This window comes from Durio zibethinus, chromosome 7, assembly GCF_047325235.1.
Source record: "Durio zibethinus cultivar Kanyao isolate XHJ-2024 chromosome 7, ASM4732523v1, whole genome shotgun sequence".
In the NCBI taxonomy this organism is placed as follows: Eukaryota; Viridiplantae; Streptophyta; class Magnoliopsida; order Malvales; family Malvaceae; genus Durio; species Durio zibethinus.
In genome coordinates, this window is record NC_143168.1 from 28523005 (window position 1) to 28541272 (window position 18268).

The 18268-nt window shown below is 36.8% G+C and overlaps 4 protein-coding genes across 13 annotated transcripts; 1 reads left to right on the forward strand and 3 right to left on the reverse strand.

Annotated features, from left to right (window-relative positions):
* Positions 1–584: 584 nt before the first annotated feature.
* Positions 585–2957, reverse strand: LOC111277970 (polygalacturonase At1g48100-like). Its single transcript, XM_089764281.1, has 6 exons — positions 2432–2957; positions 2134–2301; positions 2011–2055; positions 1621–1828; positions 1457–1538; positions 585–1215 (listed from the first exon to the last, which is right to left on the reverse strand). The coding sequence occupies exons 1-6, from the start codon at positions 2822–2824 to the stop codon at positions 714–716; spliced, it is 1398 nt and encodes a 465-aa protein (XP_089620407.1). The 5' UTR covers positions 2825–2957; the 3' UTR covers positions 585–713.
* A 2260-nt stretch (positions 2958–5217) lies between these two features.
* LOC111277408 (C2H2 and C2HC zinc fingers superfamily protein) lies at positions 5218–6420 on the reverse strand. The gene is made up of 4 exons (XM_022863851.2): positions 6065–6420; positions 5882–5943; positions 5707–5800; positions 5218–5478 (listed from the first exon to the last, which is right to left on the reverse strand). Exons 1-4 carry the CDS (start codon positions 6201–6203, stop codon positions 5369–5371), a joined length of 405 nt encoding a protein of 134 aa, XP_022719586.1. The 5' UTR covers positions 6204–6420; the 3' UTR covers positions 5218–5368.
* Positions 6421–6726: 306 nt separating this feature from the next.
* LOC111277411 (shaggy-related protein kinase alpha) lies at positions 6727–12428 on the reverse strand. Of its 2 annotated transcripts, none has more exons than XM_089764283.1 (13): positions 12301–12428; positions 11234–11402; positions 11001–11093; positions 10813–10872; positions 10442–10714; positions 10277–10351; positions 10068–10124; positions 9830–9970; positions 9685–9735; positions 7944–8039; positions 7772–7855; positions 7293–7395; positions 6727–7192 (listed from the first exon to the last, which is right to left on the reverse strand). In XM_089764283.1, the coding sequence occupies exons 2-13, from the start codon at positions 11339–11341 to the stop codon at positions 7131–7133; spliced, it is 1203 nt and encodes a 400-aa protein (XP_089620409.1). In that variant the 5' UTR covers positions 11342–11402; positions 12301–12428; the 3' UTR covers positions 6727–7130. The 2 variants fall into 2 exon arrangements, with proteins under 2 accessions (XP_089620409.1, XP_089620408.1); XM_089764282.1 differs by having other exon boundaries at positions 11001–11111.
* A 1129-nt stretch (positions 12429–13557) lies between these two features.
* Positions 13558–18231, forward strand: LOC111277410 (FACT complex subunit SPT16-like). 9 transcript variants are annotated; one of them, XM_089764273.1, is made up of 4 exons: positions 13558–13924; positions 14006–14099; positions 14185–14253; positions 14666–18231. In XM_089764273.1, the coding sequence occupies exon 4, from the start codon at positions 14798–14800 to the stop codon at positions 18011–18013; it is 3216 nt and encodes a 1071-aa protein (XP_089620399.1). In that variant the 5' UTR covers positions 13558–13924; positions 14006–14099; positions 14185–14253; positions 14666–14797; the 3' UTR covers positions 18014–18231. The 9 variants fall into 9 exon arrangements, with proteins under 9 accessions (XP_089620399.1, XP_022719590.1, XP_022719589.1 ...); XM_022863855.2 differs by having other exon boundaries at positions 14728–18231; XM_022863854.2 differs by having other exon boundaries at positions 14200–14253.
* The last annotated feature ends 37 nt before the right edge of the window (positions 18232–18268 follow it).

The window sequence follows — 18268 nt, forward strand, 5'->3', positions numbered from 1 at the left end:
AACTAGCTTAATTAATTTAATGTCAGGGCTTATTATCTTGTCTATGCTATGTTGGTGGAGTTATCTTGTCTATTCAAATTAATCATGTAATTTGGTATAGGTCAACCATTGTACATGAAGCAGTGCAGAACACTTGAATTTCTTTTTAAGTTATAGTGTTTGCCCTTTGGTTGTCCGCTTCTTTGAATTTGTTTCTGCTAATTTGCATCATTCAATTACTTCCCATGTCAAGCCGATGGAAAGGCACTCCACGGCATCACTGTATATTTTAAGCTACTCTAATGAGAAATTAACTTGATTATTAGAGATGTTTTTTTTTTTTTTTTAAGTGTGCACGTCAAGTCAATCTCATGTAATGCAACCTAAAGTGTTTGTAGAGAGGGAGAGAGAATGATGGGCTATGGGTGTCGGTTGATCAGATAAGCTCGTGCACCGACCTTCCACCTTTGAATTTTGCAATATTGATTCAATAAAGTAAATAATTACTCATTACACCCATGATGGCATGTAAAAGATAGTAGCCACAGCATTGGTTCAAACTTTTACTAATTAAGAAAGAAAGGAGCTGCCGGTGTGAAATCCCATAAAAAGAGAAGTTTTTTTTTGCTTAATTAGCACTGGCTTGAATTTTTAGAACCCAAGATCCTTTTTTTTTTTTTGATCTATTCACTGGATTGTTGATACAGTTGATTAACCTTACATAATAATCTGATTCAACAACTATCCTCATAATTGTGCGTTATCACTTGTGGCATTTCCTCCATCAAGCAATAAACTGGTGGAATAGTTTCTGTCAGGACATTTCCATAAGCGTTCCAGCAAAATGGATTTGCCACAATCTGTCCTTGGGCCGGAAGCAGCTCTACCTGTGCGAGTGTAAGGTTTGTACATGGAATTGAGTCACTACAAGCAAAACGCATTGGTGGACTTCTAACATCATATGAACCCTTAATGTTACTGTACGAAATGTCATTGATCACAACTGCACTTGTTTGGTTACGGCAGTTTCTGGTGAGGCAATAATATTGATCTATGATAATAGGATTGCGAACAACATCCACACGGATGTTAGAGAATTTAACCTTGGACACACAGCCTGAGCCGCCTTGCCAGGTTTTAATGCGAACGCCATTGTCAGAATGCTTTATGACTGAATCAGAAACGCTGACGTTTGAAACGCAGGCTCGTGAATTATGGATCCCAAGACTACCAATACTGCAATAAGAATTAGAAGATATCAACCTAGAATGCTTTTATTGGGTGATCTTGTCATGTTAAACATTTGAAACTCTAAACCTTTTTGATCCATAAGTGTCTAGAAATGAACCTAATTAATGAGTTGAAGAATGGAGACATATATAGCCTCCGTCCGCTGGCCTAATAAGTTTGATATATACATTTAGAAACTCGAATGACAATTTTCTAACGAAACTAGTAAAGTAACGGTTTACAATACCTGATTCCATGACTGGGACCACAAGTTATGTTCTTTATATTAACATTATAGCAACCAGCTCCAATTGATACACAATCATCACCTAAAGAATCATAAATATAATATCGAAATTATTTGAAAATAATAACACCACAAGAATTACAAAAAGCATAAAGAAAAATTACCGTTGGATATGATGGAATTATATATTTGCACATTATTTGTGTTCTCTATGTGAATTCCATCTGTGTTGGGACTTTGAGCTGGTGCTTTGATAGTTAATGATTCTATACGAACATCATGGCAGGCATCGAACCTGAAATTGAACTTGGGACTATTCTTGATTTTAAGTTCTTTAACAGTCAAGTTAGAGCTCATGAAAAACCTTATAGCCTGCATTAACAAACCCAATGATAAAACTTCAGAAAATGAGAGAAAGAAACTTGTTTTTTTTTTGTCTTTTCTTTTTAACAAGGAAGAGCCACTTAATTACAAGCCTATATTCCTGGGATAAAATCTCTTTGAATGTTGATAGTAGTTAACTTCAGATGAAAAGGTCTCAATTGTGTACTTGCCACTGGGGTGTCGCAGGGACCAGGCATTGTTTTTCCATTATTTCCCTGCTTAGTAGATATACGACGTTAGTTATGGACTGTAATGATGAAGTAACAGAAATGTCAAACATGTCAGTGGATTACTTTGTGAGGCTTGCAGGGAAGACTCCACCATTTCTCTCCCCTGCCATCTATAAGGCCGCCACCTTGCATTGCCATCCCATTGATTCTGTAGAAGACTAGCCATTGCCGTTTGCTGCTATTTCTTGGCCAACAGTCAGGTCCATTAGGTGGCATTATGGTTCCGTCAATCTTCCCGTAACCATCCAAAGAAATCAAAGGTTGAAATTAGTTGTTTTTTTTTTTTTTCTTTTTTAAATCTCATAATTGGAATGACTACACAACACCCTAATTGATAAACAGAATTAGCATCGTTTATTACCTGAAACAAGAGGACAGCAGTCTTACAAGGTCCTGTAAAAATTGTAGATTGTAACATGAAGGAATGGCCATCTGGAACAAGGAGAACGGCTGATTCATTTTGGCAAGCCATGTCCCAGGCCAGCTTGAATGCTTGAGTATCGTCAGTGACACCGTCCCCAATAGCGCCAAAATCAAGTACATTGAAGACACTGGAAGGATTATTAGGAGACTTTGTATTGTAACTTGGACTAGCGGCAGCAGCTTCAGGTGCAGGTGAAGGTGGAACAGAAACGTGAGATTCGACGTGGAATTGTTCCAGTTCTGTTCGGCTATGATGTCTGCTTTGAATGTTAATAAAGAAGAAGCATGAAGAGATAGAGAAAAGCAAGTGAAAAACTTGAGGGACGGGCATCTTGAGCGTAGCTTTGGCTTGAATGAGGAGGGATGTAATGAAAGTATGCTCTATTTATAGAGCAGAGCCCTACTATCCTAGGTTTGGCCTATGTACTAGGTGTAACCAAGTTCTCACTTTTGACATTCAAAGAGTTTGTCACTTCTTTCTCACCCAATGATCATGAAGATAAAGAGAAGCAAGGTCCCCACGTTTTTTGGGAAGTTGAAAGAAGTAAAAAGAGTTGAGCTGAGTATGTGACCACTAACCATTTGAAGCAAGAGAACAACTTGAAAAGAGATCGCAGCTGAAAGAATCAGTTGCAATGTAGTCTATTATACGCTAGGAAAGTAGGAATTCTTAGTGGAAGCTCCATTTACTTGTGGTCAACTCAATCTGCAACTAGGATTATAATGGTGGCACGAAACCGACCAATTCCATTCCATATAGAGGTTGGCCTCTTTCTAGAGAATGTGGAAGTATGAGATGGGGCGGTAGTATAATCAGCGGTGCATGCTTTCGCTATTTGTTTCATTCACTCCCTCTGGTCCCAATTTGTTTATTTCATAAATTGAAGTTTAAGCACATTTTGGGATCAAAGACCTCATTTGGTTCTGGATATGGAATAGACTTTCTTGGTCTTCTCCTTTAAAATTTTCATGCTGAGAAAGCTTCCTTCTTTAATTTCTGTCTGTCCTCAATTGTCTTTTTTAGTTTTTTTTTTTTTTTTCCTTTCTTGTTTTGGGTCAACAGAGAGCATCTTTTGTGATGCTTTACAAAAATGATTTCATTACTGACCAATAGCCTTCATGATGACAGACCCTTAGCTTCTCTAAGTGACATAAGTTTTTTGCCAAGTGCCCACTTCATTGTTCCTGTCGTCCGACTCTGATGAGATATAACCTGGCTAGTTTTAGCATCCTTAAATAATTTCACTTCAGCCCTTGCAAATTTTCAAATTGAATGAGGAAAGAAAGAGAGGACAATGTATAATGGTTTCATTTTTATTTGCAGTCCAAAAACAAAGTGGGTTAAACATTGACATAAAATTAATCGTCTACCTACTTCCATACATATAGTATTGTAGAACGTACATCTCTAAAATCCAGAAGGTTCTCAAGTTGGGGAGTTTAGAGCATTTCACATTGTTTGCCACAAAAGAGAAGAAATAAAATAAAGAGATTCATGTTCCTTTTTAAACAGAGTTATCATAGCCTAACTCATCAACAGATTGAATAACAAAATGCTTACATATTATATTAGCAAAGCTATAACATTCTGGGTGTTCGTAATTAATTCTTATAATGATGCATTGAGCTGCTTGGTGATTCAACTAATGTATTCACTCCTTGAGGACCAAACCTAAATCATAGTATATAAATGGGTACAGTATTCAAACTGTCAACTTGTAGCCCACAAATATACAATGGGAAAACATGTACAATTTTAAAATTCTTGGAAAAATGGTAATAATTACAAGTTGCAATGCAACACTTTGAACTTGAAAGGCTACAAGACAAGAAGTTATACCATGCATGCTTCAATATAGCTCTTTTGGGAACAAATGCAGTTTTAGCGATTGGGAATGGAGTGGCAGGAATTTTCAACAGAATCTGCTTTACAATCCCTAATGTATTGGATGATGCTCTTCATGTTCACCTCGTGTGTGACATATTTTGGATGATGATCACATTCCTCGCACCAGTACCAACTCTAGCTGCAATTGCTGTGTTAACTGTGACATCACTTGGGTGTCTGCCTCCGAAGTGTTTGTTTTGTTGGCTGATATTAAGTTCTACATATGGATGTACTAGACGAATCCTTCCAATACGCATTGAATGCATTGACCTCTATCAGTTCTTACTGCATCAGATTGCAGATACCCACAGTTGCCAGGTGATTCTTACGTGTGGGATAGATTGGAGAAGTGAGAAGCCTGAGTCACATGAGGATACACCCAGAAATACTCATTTTGTCCACAATGTGCATGCTGTTTGCCGGACTTAACTCCATCTTCTTTATTTTGCTAAAGCATATTTTAGCTCATGAAAGGTAGAGTGGTTGAACACATGAAACAAAGATGAAAAGACTGAGGAGAGCAAGTTGCAGATGCAAACGGTGGTGCATTCACCGTAGGAAACACCATTGAATACATGGCAAGAAGTCTCAAGGAGAAGGAATATATCATATATCCAAGGTAAAAATGAGTCAGATTCCTAGGTCCAAAAGTTTCAATGCAAGATTGTTCTTTTCAAGGATGTACATACAAGGAGTCTAAATGATCAGAAGATGCATTGATGACATTATCCCATCTCCACAGTAAGAGACCTGTTATATTCCTCTACAGCTGTACGATTCTCTTTTTTTTTTTTAATGAATTAATCAATCACGTGCAAAAAGAGAACAAAACAAAGGAAACAGAAAGTAGGTAATTGTTTTATTTAACATGTACTAACACAAACATAATGAGGATAGCTTTGACACCGTAGAACAAGTAACAGTAGATATAGCAGAAGCTATATCGGTAGCAATTAACAAAATTGGTGCCTAAATAGAACAAAAGACTTATCCCCAATCCACAAAGGGAAGTGGCGGATATCCACCCTCAGGAGGAGGCTTCAAGGATGGCGGCAGATTGCCCCACGTCATTCCCATACCGGCTCCCTCCACACCACCTGCTTATCAGAACAAGATAAAAAGAATAAGCAGAAGGAAGGAACCACAAAAAAAACAAAGAGGGTGATCACCGAGTGGAGTTCCCACTTGAGAGGAGAAGGGTCTTGGGAGCATTGAAACTAGAATTATGGCTGTTGCTCTCGTCAGATTCTATCACAAAAACATCTAAGATGATGTAAACATCCTTTTTCCTTAACATGAAGAGGTAAAATTGAAAATGAAAAGACCTGGTGCTGGTTCGGGTGCAGCTTGAGGGTTTGTGGTTGGCGAATCTTTCTTTGGATGGAAATATTTGCAGTTATCGCCGTACTGGCAAAATCCCTTGAAGAGGAAAAAAGAACAACTCCATTTAAATTAATAAAGTAAACCCAGAAGAGTTTGCGGGAAAAGAGGGTTGTTTACCGTTTTGAGGAAGCGATTGCAGAGTCCTTTTGCAAAGGGTTCAGTAAAACTGTGATTGGGATCTGCGATCCAATCAGAGAAGAAAGAAGGCACAAAGGCAGGCATTGATGAATAAATAAATAAATAATCGTTGACATATAGGTATAAATAAGGAGGGGGTAGTGGTGGCAAAATAGAAAATACCATTGGTGGCGTTGAGGGAGTGGAACCATTGAGCTTTGGCACGGAGGTGTTGGAGGCCCTGCAGGTGGCGTTTTCGAGCAGAAGGGGTATCTTGGAACTGCTTCCCACAGTAGTCGCAATAATACTTTCCCAGCGGCATATTATTCTTCTTCCTTTCGCTGGTTCTCGTCTATCTTGTTCGAGGACGGCCACTTTTTTCAGTTTTGGTTGAAGACTGAGAAGCTAATAAATGTTTCTAATCTTCTTCCATCTACTAGAGTATTGCTTTCATGGAAATCTTACCCTCTACTGTTCAAGTTTCAAAAGACTAAATGGTAGATAATCACAATTAACCCGGATGTTATCTGAAAATACTCGACAATAAAGGCACCTCTCCCACAACTTATTATCAAAACTGGTAGCGCTGTTTTGATACTCCCCTCAGTCGATCTTCTTTTTCTGTTTTGATTGATGCAATCCCACGCTCTCATATTTGCTCGTATAGAGGCCAAAAAAAAAAAAAAAACACTTCATTACAGCACAGCCCCAGAGGAAGGAGGATAAAATGGTGAGACTAATAATCGCCTTGGCCATTTCATGTAATGTGGAGTAACTTTATTTGATATCCAAATTTCCATTCAAGAAAACACAGGAGAGTCCAGAGAATGCCCAAAAGGCCAGTATGGTTAAGAATCCATAACCTACTTTCACATCTCAAAAAGGAATACAATATAAGACAGCAGGCAGAGCGTCGTCCTTATGAAACCCGCTTAAATAACTGCCTACAACATATAAACACTCAACTAAACACTGATCTTTCCTTCCCGCGGATTACAGACAATACATCAGAGTACACGTTGGTTTCCATCTATCTCGGATGTTACAATCCGTAGCGTTACATAGAAATAGGTTTTGGAGTTTGGGCAGGAGGATTACGTCTAAATCTGCTTTTACATAGGTAACTCGTACACGTGAATACAACAAGAATAATTTGCATATAAAAAGAAAAAAACACAGCTTCCATAAGATAATACACTTTTGCTAGTTGGTTACATTTTGCATCAAATCACAATCCAAGAAAATGACATTACTTTCTTGCATGCTCCGGAATCAATTTCACCAAAATCTCTGCCGGAACACCCTTCAGTTCTAGTGGACACAACACCACCAATTATAATCAATCATACATTTCAACAAGAATAATAAGGTTATGATAAAAAAAAAAAAATTGTTGCTGAATATTCCCTACCTTGTGATTTAAAGTTAAACAATGGTGGAAGGGAACGTCCATTTGGCAAGCGGGCATTTAGATCACGCAATTCATCAAAGAAAGGATGGATCAAGGCATCTAGCTGCAACACGAGCAACACTTGCAAAATGAGATGCATGAAGCAAACCAAAGAATTATATAACTCAGCAAGTAACCACGATTTTAGCTCTTCTATCATCTCCCTCCTCCCCCACCCTAAAACAAAAACAAAAACAAGCAAAAAAGATAAAAGAACACATTAACATTCCTCTTCCTTGCTTGCTTAAGGAAAGAGTTGATAAACACAATACTAACCTAGCCTAAGGACTTTTTCCCCAACTGATATTGTCAACATCCTTTTACATCAGGAAGGAACCTCTGCTTGGTGTTTACTCCAAAAGTCCCACAGAAGACAAATTGAAAGAAAAGCAGAAAGGAAAAACATGAAACATAATAAAATAAAGATTTTATGTACTCACAGCAGAGCAACGGAGATTAGGAGAGTATTGGAGTAATCTTGACACCAAATCAACAGCTTCAGGAGGCATACGCCTATGGAATATCTAGAACCATAATAATTATAATAATAATTGCATGATAAAGTTATGGAAACAAAAGCCAATTGCACACCCTTTCTTTGATTCTCAATACCTTGTGCCATGGGTGAGCCTTAATCTGAGGGAATTTGAATTCTGTATAATTAGGGTTCATGCACTTAATTTCCTCTCGTGTTGGAGTGCCCAAGACCTAGAAAAAAGTCACGCAACTATCATTGTTAGAGAGAAATAGTCAATTTAACATTGGAAATGACTAAAAGAAGTGACTAAGAAGCGATTATGATACCAAACATGACACATACAATGGAAAAGTATTACAACCAAAGTTATTAGCCCAAGTACACCAACCAAATGGCACATCCAGAAGGGACACAAGTATCTCATGACATTATTGTTAACAAAAGTATGATAAATATGTCAATTTTGTATGGCAATGAATATGTCATCTCATGCAGAAAATATGTTTCCTCCCATCAACATATTCCACAAAGAAAAGATATTCTTGAAATAGTGTATATATATGTTAGCCTTGAATTGATAAAAGTTTTTGAATTGACGAAACAAAAAATTTGCATAACTTGAATCAAATTTATTTTATCTCAAATTGAACATTTTTCTAACCTTCTGTCTTGCCAAAAATTATTTTTGAATTAAAGCAAAACATGTTTTGGAAACAAAAATGGACTTTTGGACAATTTAGGATAGAAGGGATCGATCCCCTAAAGGAAGGCATCAATCCCCTCACATGACCCGATCGATCCCCTAGCTAAAGGGATCGATCCATTTTTCTTCCAGTAGCCTATCTCGTGCAAGTTTTTCAAAAATCAATCAATCCCCTCCCTGTAGGGATTGATTGGCTAGGTTTTCTAAATGAACCAATCGATCCTCTCTTTAAAGGGATTGATCCATTTTTTATCCAAAAGCAAAACAAGTTTTAAAATTTGCAGAAAGGATTGATCCCTCTGCACAAGGGATCGACCACCTGCGATAAGGGATCGATCAGGTCCCTTACATGATTGATCGGGTAGTCTGATAATGCACAAGATTTTAACTGACCCAATCAATCCTTTATATGATAGGATCGATCCCCCGGTGCCCAGAAAGCCCTAACGATTATTTGAAATTTTGCAGGTTTCAAGCATTAAATGCAAGCAACAGCTATCTTCCTCTTTCAACATATAAATGATGGTTTCCTACTACATTTGAAGAGTAGGAAAAGCCAAGAAAACTTATTGCTTCCATCTACCATCTTTTCCAAGCATTAAAGAGCATTTTAGTGTGAGAAAAGTGCATAAATTCTTGTTGTATTAGAATTTCTCTTGATATTCTTATTAATCTTGTTTTATACTTCAAATTAGCAAACACCCAAACTTAGAGAGGTTCTTTGAGTTTGCAAAACACTTAAAAGTTTGTATTGTGAGGTTGTGAGCTTAAGGGGGGGATAACCCGTAAGAGATTGTGGTGTTGATTGTATAGAGCTTTAAAGAGCTAGGTTGTAACTTTCAACACATAGTGGATTGAACTCCTTGGCAAATTAGGCTAAGGGAGAGCACATAGGTGCCTAAAGGAATGGCTGAACTTGTATAAATTTCGGTGTTTGATTTTCTATCTCTATCTCTTGCTTTTAAGATTATTAGTATACTCATATTTATTGTTTTTATTTGTTTAGAAAAATTTATTTGCAAAATTTGTGCTTATTGGATATTGAATCTTGAAAATTTTATTATAAACCAATTCACCCCCCTCTTGGTTTATTTCAAGTCTTTGAGCTATTTATATATATATATATATATATATAGACATTGCACTAACTACTATGTCAAAAATTGAAATACCTTAATAATCTCAACAAGCTGGTCGACTCCACTCTCACCAGGAAATAAAGGCTGAGATAAATACAAAAAATATTTAATATAAAACACTAAGGTAAATTTAAAGATATAATAACAATCATGAACCTAACATGCACAAGCTTCCTACCTGTCCAAGTAACAGTTCAGCAAGGACACAGCCAACAGACCAGATGTCAATAGCTGTAGTGTACTCAGTTGCTCCAAATATTAGCTCAGGTGCTCTATAATACCTTGAACAAATGTAGGATATGTTTGGTTCCCCTTTCACCTACCAAGATAGAAAATATAAAATTGTAAGACATCAGCAAAAATCAATGATTGATAATTTAACAAATAAGTAGAAGACAATAGAAATCAGAATGTACCAAGACTTTCGCACTTCCAAAATCACATAGCTTAACCTGATGAGTATGAGGATTTACCTGCAGGGAGGAAAGTGTAAGACATCAAGATCATGTAGAAAACAAAGAGACTTTACAAGTTCATTCACTTTGCAGATAAAGAAACCAGGTACTACTATAATCAACCAACAAGGAGATATCATATTACGAAAGAAAGTGATACTTGAACATACCAAAAGGTTTTGAGGTTTAATGTCCCGATGACACAAACCAATGCAGCGATGGATGTAAGACAAAGCCCTAAATATCTGCCAAACATCAACCTTTATTAGCATCTCCACCAAGATTGAATTTAAAGAACACGAGAACAACCACATTTTGAAAAACCAACACTGCACCTGGTATGTATAAAGTTTCACATATATCAATGGCATCCTTTGATTCAACTTGTTATAGTGCTTGATCACACGATGAGCAGTTTCAGGTACATACTCAAGTACCAAATTAAGATAAAGTTCATCCTTTTCAGTTGTTGAAAAAAAGCAATGCTTCAAAGCCACAACATTTGGGTGGTCAAGAAGACGCATTGTTTGCAGCTCACGGTTCTTGTACCTCTTATCTTGAAGAACTTTCTTTATAGCAACAGTTTCACCTGTCTCCAAGCACTTTGCCTAAATTTAAAAGAACCAACGAATATCCATTACTAACCCAAAAATGAAGATTAGTAAGTTATACCACCTTTCAGGAAACAAACAACAGGTTTTCTTACCTGGAAGACAACTCCAAATGATCCATGTCCAACCACACGTTCAGCCATGTAACTAATTGTCTGGAATTTTACACACATAGTGTTATATGAGAAGAAGATGACATGTGATGAAAGAAAATGGGACAAAAGAAAGACAAACTTGTACTGCTCACTCATTGCAATCAAATCTCAAGGAAGAAGAAGAATACCTGTTTTGGTTGACCATTTCTACCACCAATAGTTGTCACAATTATATGTCCTGTCTCTGTCCCATTACCATCCACAACCGTTGCTTCCATTTCCTGCAAATTTCAGATGATCTAAGAGTGGTATTTTTATTTTTCTGCATATTTGGTAGTATTAAATTAATCAATGAGAAAAATGCAAAACCAGGGGATTCCAATGATAGAGGAAAAAAATTGTCAGGCAAAGAAATGCATACTTTGTCATCTCTAATTTTCATGTCATTCATCTCCTCAGGTAACTTCTCGACACCAGCAGCACTAGATTTTCTTAAACCCGAAGTACCCGCCACGTCCACGGAAGCCATCTTTAGGACAATCTTTTGTCCTAATCCCGTTAATTCTCGACCTCAAAAGCCAATCATTTATCTACAACGCAAAAGGGGGAAAAGATGTCAATAAACTCAATGGAGATAAAAGTAGTATGTTAAAACAATCTCCATCATTAACTGCACTACCAAGTTAGGTGTAAAATCAAACAAACTCAAGATATACCCAAAAACAATCAAGCAAACTGAGCTCTTCGACCTATGTAGAAATCTTTACAAAAAATCACCCAACCAGTTTCAAAACCAAAAAAGAATTCAACGGATACCCTTTTTTTTAATCCAAAGAAAAAAAAACGACTACAACAGTTTGGAATCCATCAAAGCACAAATCTTTTATCTTATAGTATTTATAAGGATATCTCCAAATCTAGCTAAAAAGGCCCTTTTATGATCTCATCAGGACAAAAAGAGCTAACCCGACTTAACAAGCTAAAATACGAAATAAAAAGAAGCATAAAAAATTTGAGCAATTTCGTTAAGTATAAGCACTAATTGTCAACTTTTATGGTATGGGATTTCAGGATATAAACACAGTTCACGATTAAGGATTTATCAAGCAAATTCAGCAACATAGAAAAATTCTTTCCATTTAATAGATTACTACGATATCATATCTAAAGAAGGAAATCGAAACAACAAAAGAGAAAACACCCATCTTTAATGATTGTTTAATAATAATCAAACGTAATTTTTTTATAAAAAACTATAAAAATAAAGATCTAAAAGGAAAATTTCAACCACAAAAAATCTGATTTTTTTTTTATTTCAAGAAAAAAACTGCGGACCCAAATCTGATAACACCAAGAAGATCGTAAAGGAAACAACACGATTCAAACCATTTTTTTAAAAAAAAAAAAAAAGAAGCAGAAATCCATCAATTCTATACCAAAAAAACCAAAAAAAAAAAAAAAAAGACAGAGAATCAGAGGTTGATATACCTATGAATTGAAAAAGAAAATTGAGAAGTCGAAGAAGAAGTGACGTGTATGAGGCGACGCAGAGGATTAAGCGGTAGCGTTAAAGAGGGAAAGAAAAATGTATTGTAATTTGTAATTTGTAATTGTACGTGTGATTGAAGAAATTTGGTGGTTATATATTCCTTCAGCTATCTATGTTCTGTATTTTTATTTATAGTGAATAATTTTATTTTTACTTATTTATGTTGTGTTTTTTTTTTTTTTTTTTGGGTGATTATTATAAATAATTAATCACTGAAATTGTTGAATATGGATTGGTTTTTTCTGCGTTTTGACTCTTCATACTCTACTTACCTTTTGTTTGTTTGTTTGTTTGTTTTGTTTTGTTTTGTTTGGGTTACAATAGTGATAATGGTTACTTATAGGTACAAAAACATCTTAAGAAATTATTATATTTCTTTTTTAGAGATATTGAAAAGAAAATTGAAAAAGACATTCTTAAATTGGGCTAGGGTGAGATCCAAAAGCAAGACCAACCCCATGTTCCTTTTGAATGAAGACTTACAAGGCCATGGCCCAAATCAACCTAAGCCAAGCCCTGTCCATCTTGTACTCTTGTCTTGTTTTGTCCAAATTACATTGGCCCAAGTTTTATTTTATGTTTCCACTTACACTCTCAAATTAAATAAATAAGGCCATCCTCACTTTTATCTTTCCACTCCATTTCTTCATCCCCTCTTTTTCAATCTTTCCTTTTAATTTAATTCCTTCTTATTATTCAATCAAAACCAAATGTAAATTTTACTTCTCATCCTCTCTTGTTTATTGTATATTACTACTATGCAATTTCATCATCAGTTCATTGATCCCTCTTTATTTCTCATATACAGATAAGGACAACCTTTTTTTTTTTTTTTATCTTAATAATAAATCATCAATTATTTCACCATGTGTGCATAGATTTAGTGTGGCTATAGTAAATATGAACTTATGATATTTGTAAATAGTTAATAAATATTCCAATTCTTTATCATAAAAAGGAAAATTATAAGAGATAACCACACATTAATAACTGCTATACTTCTTGTGTTTCATAATGATGGAAATGATCTAATGTAAATTATATTTAACCTAAGTTTATCAACAACAACAACATAAGTTGAGGTAAAATTTAAAGTGCCTTTAAAAGAAAAAAAAAAAAAAAAAAAAAAAAAGGTTGACCTAAGGATAAGCAGAGGGGGTGACTACAAAAGGGCCTTGATACATATTATTTCCAACAAAACGAAATTATAGTAATTCATATGCTTCTTCTCTTTCTTCCTTTCCTTCTTTGTTTCTCCATCTTTTCACCATTGCCAATTATCCTTCCCTTTCTTTATATCTAATACTATTATTAGTCTATTTCGTAACAATAATTATTATCCTTAGAATTGTCTCTCATATCTGATCCATTTTCTCTATTTGCCTAAACCCAAATACCATCCATCTGCATCCGATCCACCTTCATCATCTAAAACCAAAACTCATCACTTCCTTCTCCTTTTCTCCGGTTTTCTTCTTCATTCACTCATATGATATCCTGAGACCTTCTTCACATCAAACCAATCTTCTTTTCATTTGAATATTATTCCTGTTTGTGTGTAAGGTACCTGTTTCTTCTTTCAAAATCATGTTTTGTTCAATAAAGCTTCCCAATTTAACTTCAATTTTTTCTCTTTATGGATAGTGAAACCAAGGATCAACCTTTTTTTTTTTTTGGGAATTTAGCTTTTGTTATCAGAAAATTGAGGATTTGCTAAAGCTACGGCCTTACCTGGCAGGTATTTTTTCCCATTAAAATTTTGAGTTTGAATTTTGTTCTATAATTATTGTGTTCTGGTGAATTCAAAGGTGATATGATTTTAGAATTCGTTTTATCAGGATTCATACAGGTATAACGAGCTGCTGCTTCTGCTGAAGGGGAAAGAGAGAACTGTAAGTTTTGTTTTTTTGATGAAAATTGCTCTATTTAGTGCCTGAAAAAATTTATAAAAAAGAAAATAATCTCTAAAGTTGGCATATGATTTGATCTCAACTAGGTAATTTAGACAGGCTGAATATAATACCAATATTTGCTTTGTTGCATTAGTTAATTCAGTGGAAGAACTCAGGTGTAAATGACAAGCCGCAAATAAAAAATGAAGCAGAATTTTCTTTTGTAATTCTACTCCTCTTGGCAAGATGACACCCATCAGTCTTTATGTTGTAGTACACTTTGTCAATGGTTTCAAAGATCATACTTTTGACTTTGATTTTGCTACTTCCTTCTATAATCTTATTATGCATACCTTGCTCTGATAATTTTAAGTGCATGTAGCATATAGCTAATTGGAGAATATCTATTCAGGTTGAACTATTGCCAAATGGAGAAGTAGATGGGAACTGATAATTATTTGTTGTTTATCACAGTTTGTGCTGACTGTCACCGTCAACAAGCTTTACTCTCCTTGATTCAAGTTCAGTATTTGAGTAATTCTCAATGGCTGAAAACCGGAATAGAAATGTCAAGCCTGCAAATGGCAAGCCACCAGTGGCTGCCAACCCATATGCCATCAATCTGGATAACTTCAGCAAGCGGTTGAAAATTTTATATTCACATTGGAATAAACACAGTACTGATCTATGGGGCGCTTCTAATGCTCTTGCCATTGCAACCCCTCCTGTTTCAGAGGATCTGAGGTACTTGAAATCCTCAGCACTAAACATTTGGTTGGTTGGCTATGAATTCCCAGAGACCATTATGGTTTTCTTGAAGAAACAGATCCATTTCTTGTGTAGCCAGAAAAAGGCCTCCTTGCTTGATGTTGTGAAGAAGTCTGCCAGGGAAGCTGTTGATGTTGAAGTTGTTATTCATGTGAAGGCGAAGGGTGATGATGGAACCGGTCTAATGGATAGCATTTTTCGAGCTATCTACTCTCAGACAAACTCTGGTGATCATCATGTACCTGTTGTTGGTCAGATATCAAGGGAGACACCTGAGGGAAAGTTCTTGGAGACATGGGATGAAAAGTTAAAGAATGCAAAATTTGAACTCAGTGATGTAACAAATGGGTTCTCTGATTTGTTTGCTGTCAAAGATGAAACTGAGCTTACAAACGTGAAAAAGGCTGCATTCTTGACTTCATCTGTTATGAGGCAATTTGTGGTGCCCAAACTTGAGAAGGTTATTGATGAGGAGAGGAAGGTTTCCCACTCTGCACTGATGGATGATACAGAGAAGACTATATTGGAACCAGCACGAATTAAGGTGAAATTGAAGGCAGAGAACATTGACATTTGTTACCCACCTATTTTCCAGAGTGGTGGAGTGTTTGATCTAAAACCAAGTGCTTCAAGCAATGATGAGAACCTTTACTATGACTCCACCAGTGTAATTATATGTGCACTTGGGTCTCGATACAACAGCTACTGTTCAAATATTGCTCGAACCTTTCTGATTGATGCCAATGCCACGCAAAGTAAGGCTTATGAGGTCCTCCTTAAAGCTCAAGAAGCAGCCATCGGTGCTTTGAAATCTGGGAACAGAGTGAACTCTGTTTATCAAGCAGCAATCTCAGTGGTAGAGAAGGATGCTCCTGAATTGGCTGCAAACTTGACCAAAACTGCGGGAACTGGAATAGGCCTTGAGTTTCGTGAGTCAGGGCTTAGCCTTAATGCTAAGAATGATCGAATCTTAAAACCAGGGATGGTTTTCAATGTGTCACTTGGTTTTCAGAACTTGCAGACGCAGACAAACAACCCCAGGACTCAGAAATATTCAGTGTTGCTTGCAGATACCGTCATTGTTGGTGACAAGGTACCAGATATCTTAACTTCTAAAAGTTCTAAAGCTGTCAAAGATGTGGCATACTCATTCAATGAAGATGATGACGAAGAAGAGAAGTTGAAGGTTAAAGCTGAGGATAATGGTCATGAGACCTTATTCTCCAAGACAACGCTCAGGTCAGACAACCATGAAATGTCTAAAGAAGAGCTACGAAGGCAGCATCAGGCTGAACTTGCTCGCCAGAAGAACGAAGAAACTGCAAGGAGACTTGCTGGTGGGGGTGCTATGGCAGCAGATAATCGTGGTGCAGTGAAGACTGTTGGTGATTTGATTGCATATAAAAATGTTAATGATCTGCCTCCTCCTAGGGATTTGATGATTCAGGTTGACCAGAAGAATGAAGCTATCCTCTTGCCAATTTATGGAAGCATGGTCCCTTTCCATGTGGCTACAGTGAAGAGTGTGTCCAGCCAACAGGACAGTAACCGTACTAGCTATATCAGGATAATATTTAATGTACCTGGCACCCCTTTCAGTCCGCATGATGCAAATTCTCTCAAGTTTCAGGGATCAATATACCTGAAAGAGGTTTCATTCCGCTCCAAGGACTCAAGGCATATCATTGAAGTTGTGCAGCAGATTAAAACACTCCGTCGGCAAGTTAATTCTAGAGAGTCTGAAAGGGCTGAGAGGGCAACTTTAGTTACTCAGGAGAGGCTGCAGCTTGCATCAGCCAAGTTCAAGCCAATTAAGTTGCATGATCTATGGATTCGTCCCCCTTTTGGTGGTCGTGGAAGAAAGCTAACAGGTTCACTAGAAGCACACACAAATGGATTTAGGTATTCTACTTCAAGGCCTGATGAACGTGTTGATGTAATGTTTGGAAACATCAAGCATGCCTTTTTCCAGCCAGCAGAGCGGGAAATGATCACTCTCGTGCACTTTCATTTACATAATCACATCATGGTTGGTAATAAGAAAACCAAGGATGTGCAATTTTATATTGAGGTGATGGATATAGTTCAGACATTGGGAGGTGGAAAGAGATCTGCCTATGACCCTGATGAGATTGAGGAAGAGCAACGTGAACGGGACCGAAAGAATAAAATTAACATGGACTTCCAAAACTTTGTGAATCGGGTTAATGATTTGTGGGGACAGCCCCAATTTAAAGCACTCGACCTTGAATTTGATCAGCCCATGAGAGAGCTTGGCTTCCATGGGGTTCCCCATAAAGCCTCTGCTTTCATAGTGCCAACATCAAACTGCCTGGTTGAGCTAATAGAGACTCCTTTCGTGGTGATCACCCTAAGTGAGATTGAGATAGTTAACCTGGAAAGAGTTGGTCTTGGGCAGAAGAATTTTGATATGACTATTGTATTCAAGGACTTCAAGCGGGATGTCCTTCGGATTGACTCGATTCCTTCTACATCACTAGATGGCATCAAAGAGTGGCTTAATACAACTGACCTCAAGTATTATGAGAGCAGACTAAATTTGAATTGGCGGCCTATACTGAAAACTATTACTGATGATCCAGAAAAGTTCATTGAAGATGGTGGATGGGAATTTTTAAACATGGAAGTCAGTGATTCTGAGTCTGAGAACTCACAAGAGTCTGACCAAGGGTATGAGCCTTCAGATGTGCAGTCTGACTCAGGATCAGATGATGAGGGTGATGACAGTGAATCATTGGTTGAATCTGAAGATGATGAGGAAGAAGACTCAGATGAAGACTCAGAGGAAGATGAAGGGAAGACCTGGGAAGAGTTGGAGAGGGAAGCAAGCTATGCAGACAGAGAGAAAGGAGATGATTCCGACAGTGAGGAAGAAAGGAAGAGGAGAAAGATGAAGACTTTCGGTAAGGGTCGGGTAAATGATAAGAGAAATCCCAGTGGCAGCCTTCCGAAGAGGCCCAAATTGAGGTGACATGCGTTTGAAAACCATGTTGTAGTTTCAGCAACCTAGTAAAAGATGGTAGTCGTACTAAATAAGAATAGTTGCTTTCAAGCCTTCAGCTGTAGCATATGTTTAATCAAGGTTTTGACTGTTGCTTTCTATCTCTTTTTATGTGTGTTAATCAACTTGTTCTAAACTTTTACCAGCAAAATCGTAGAGATTAAATACTATGGAGGTTTTATATGTAATCTTGGGTTCATCTTACTTGCTCTCATTTTCGTTCTA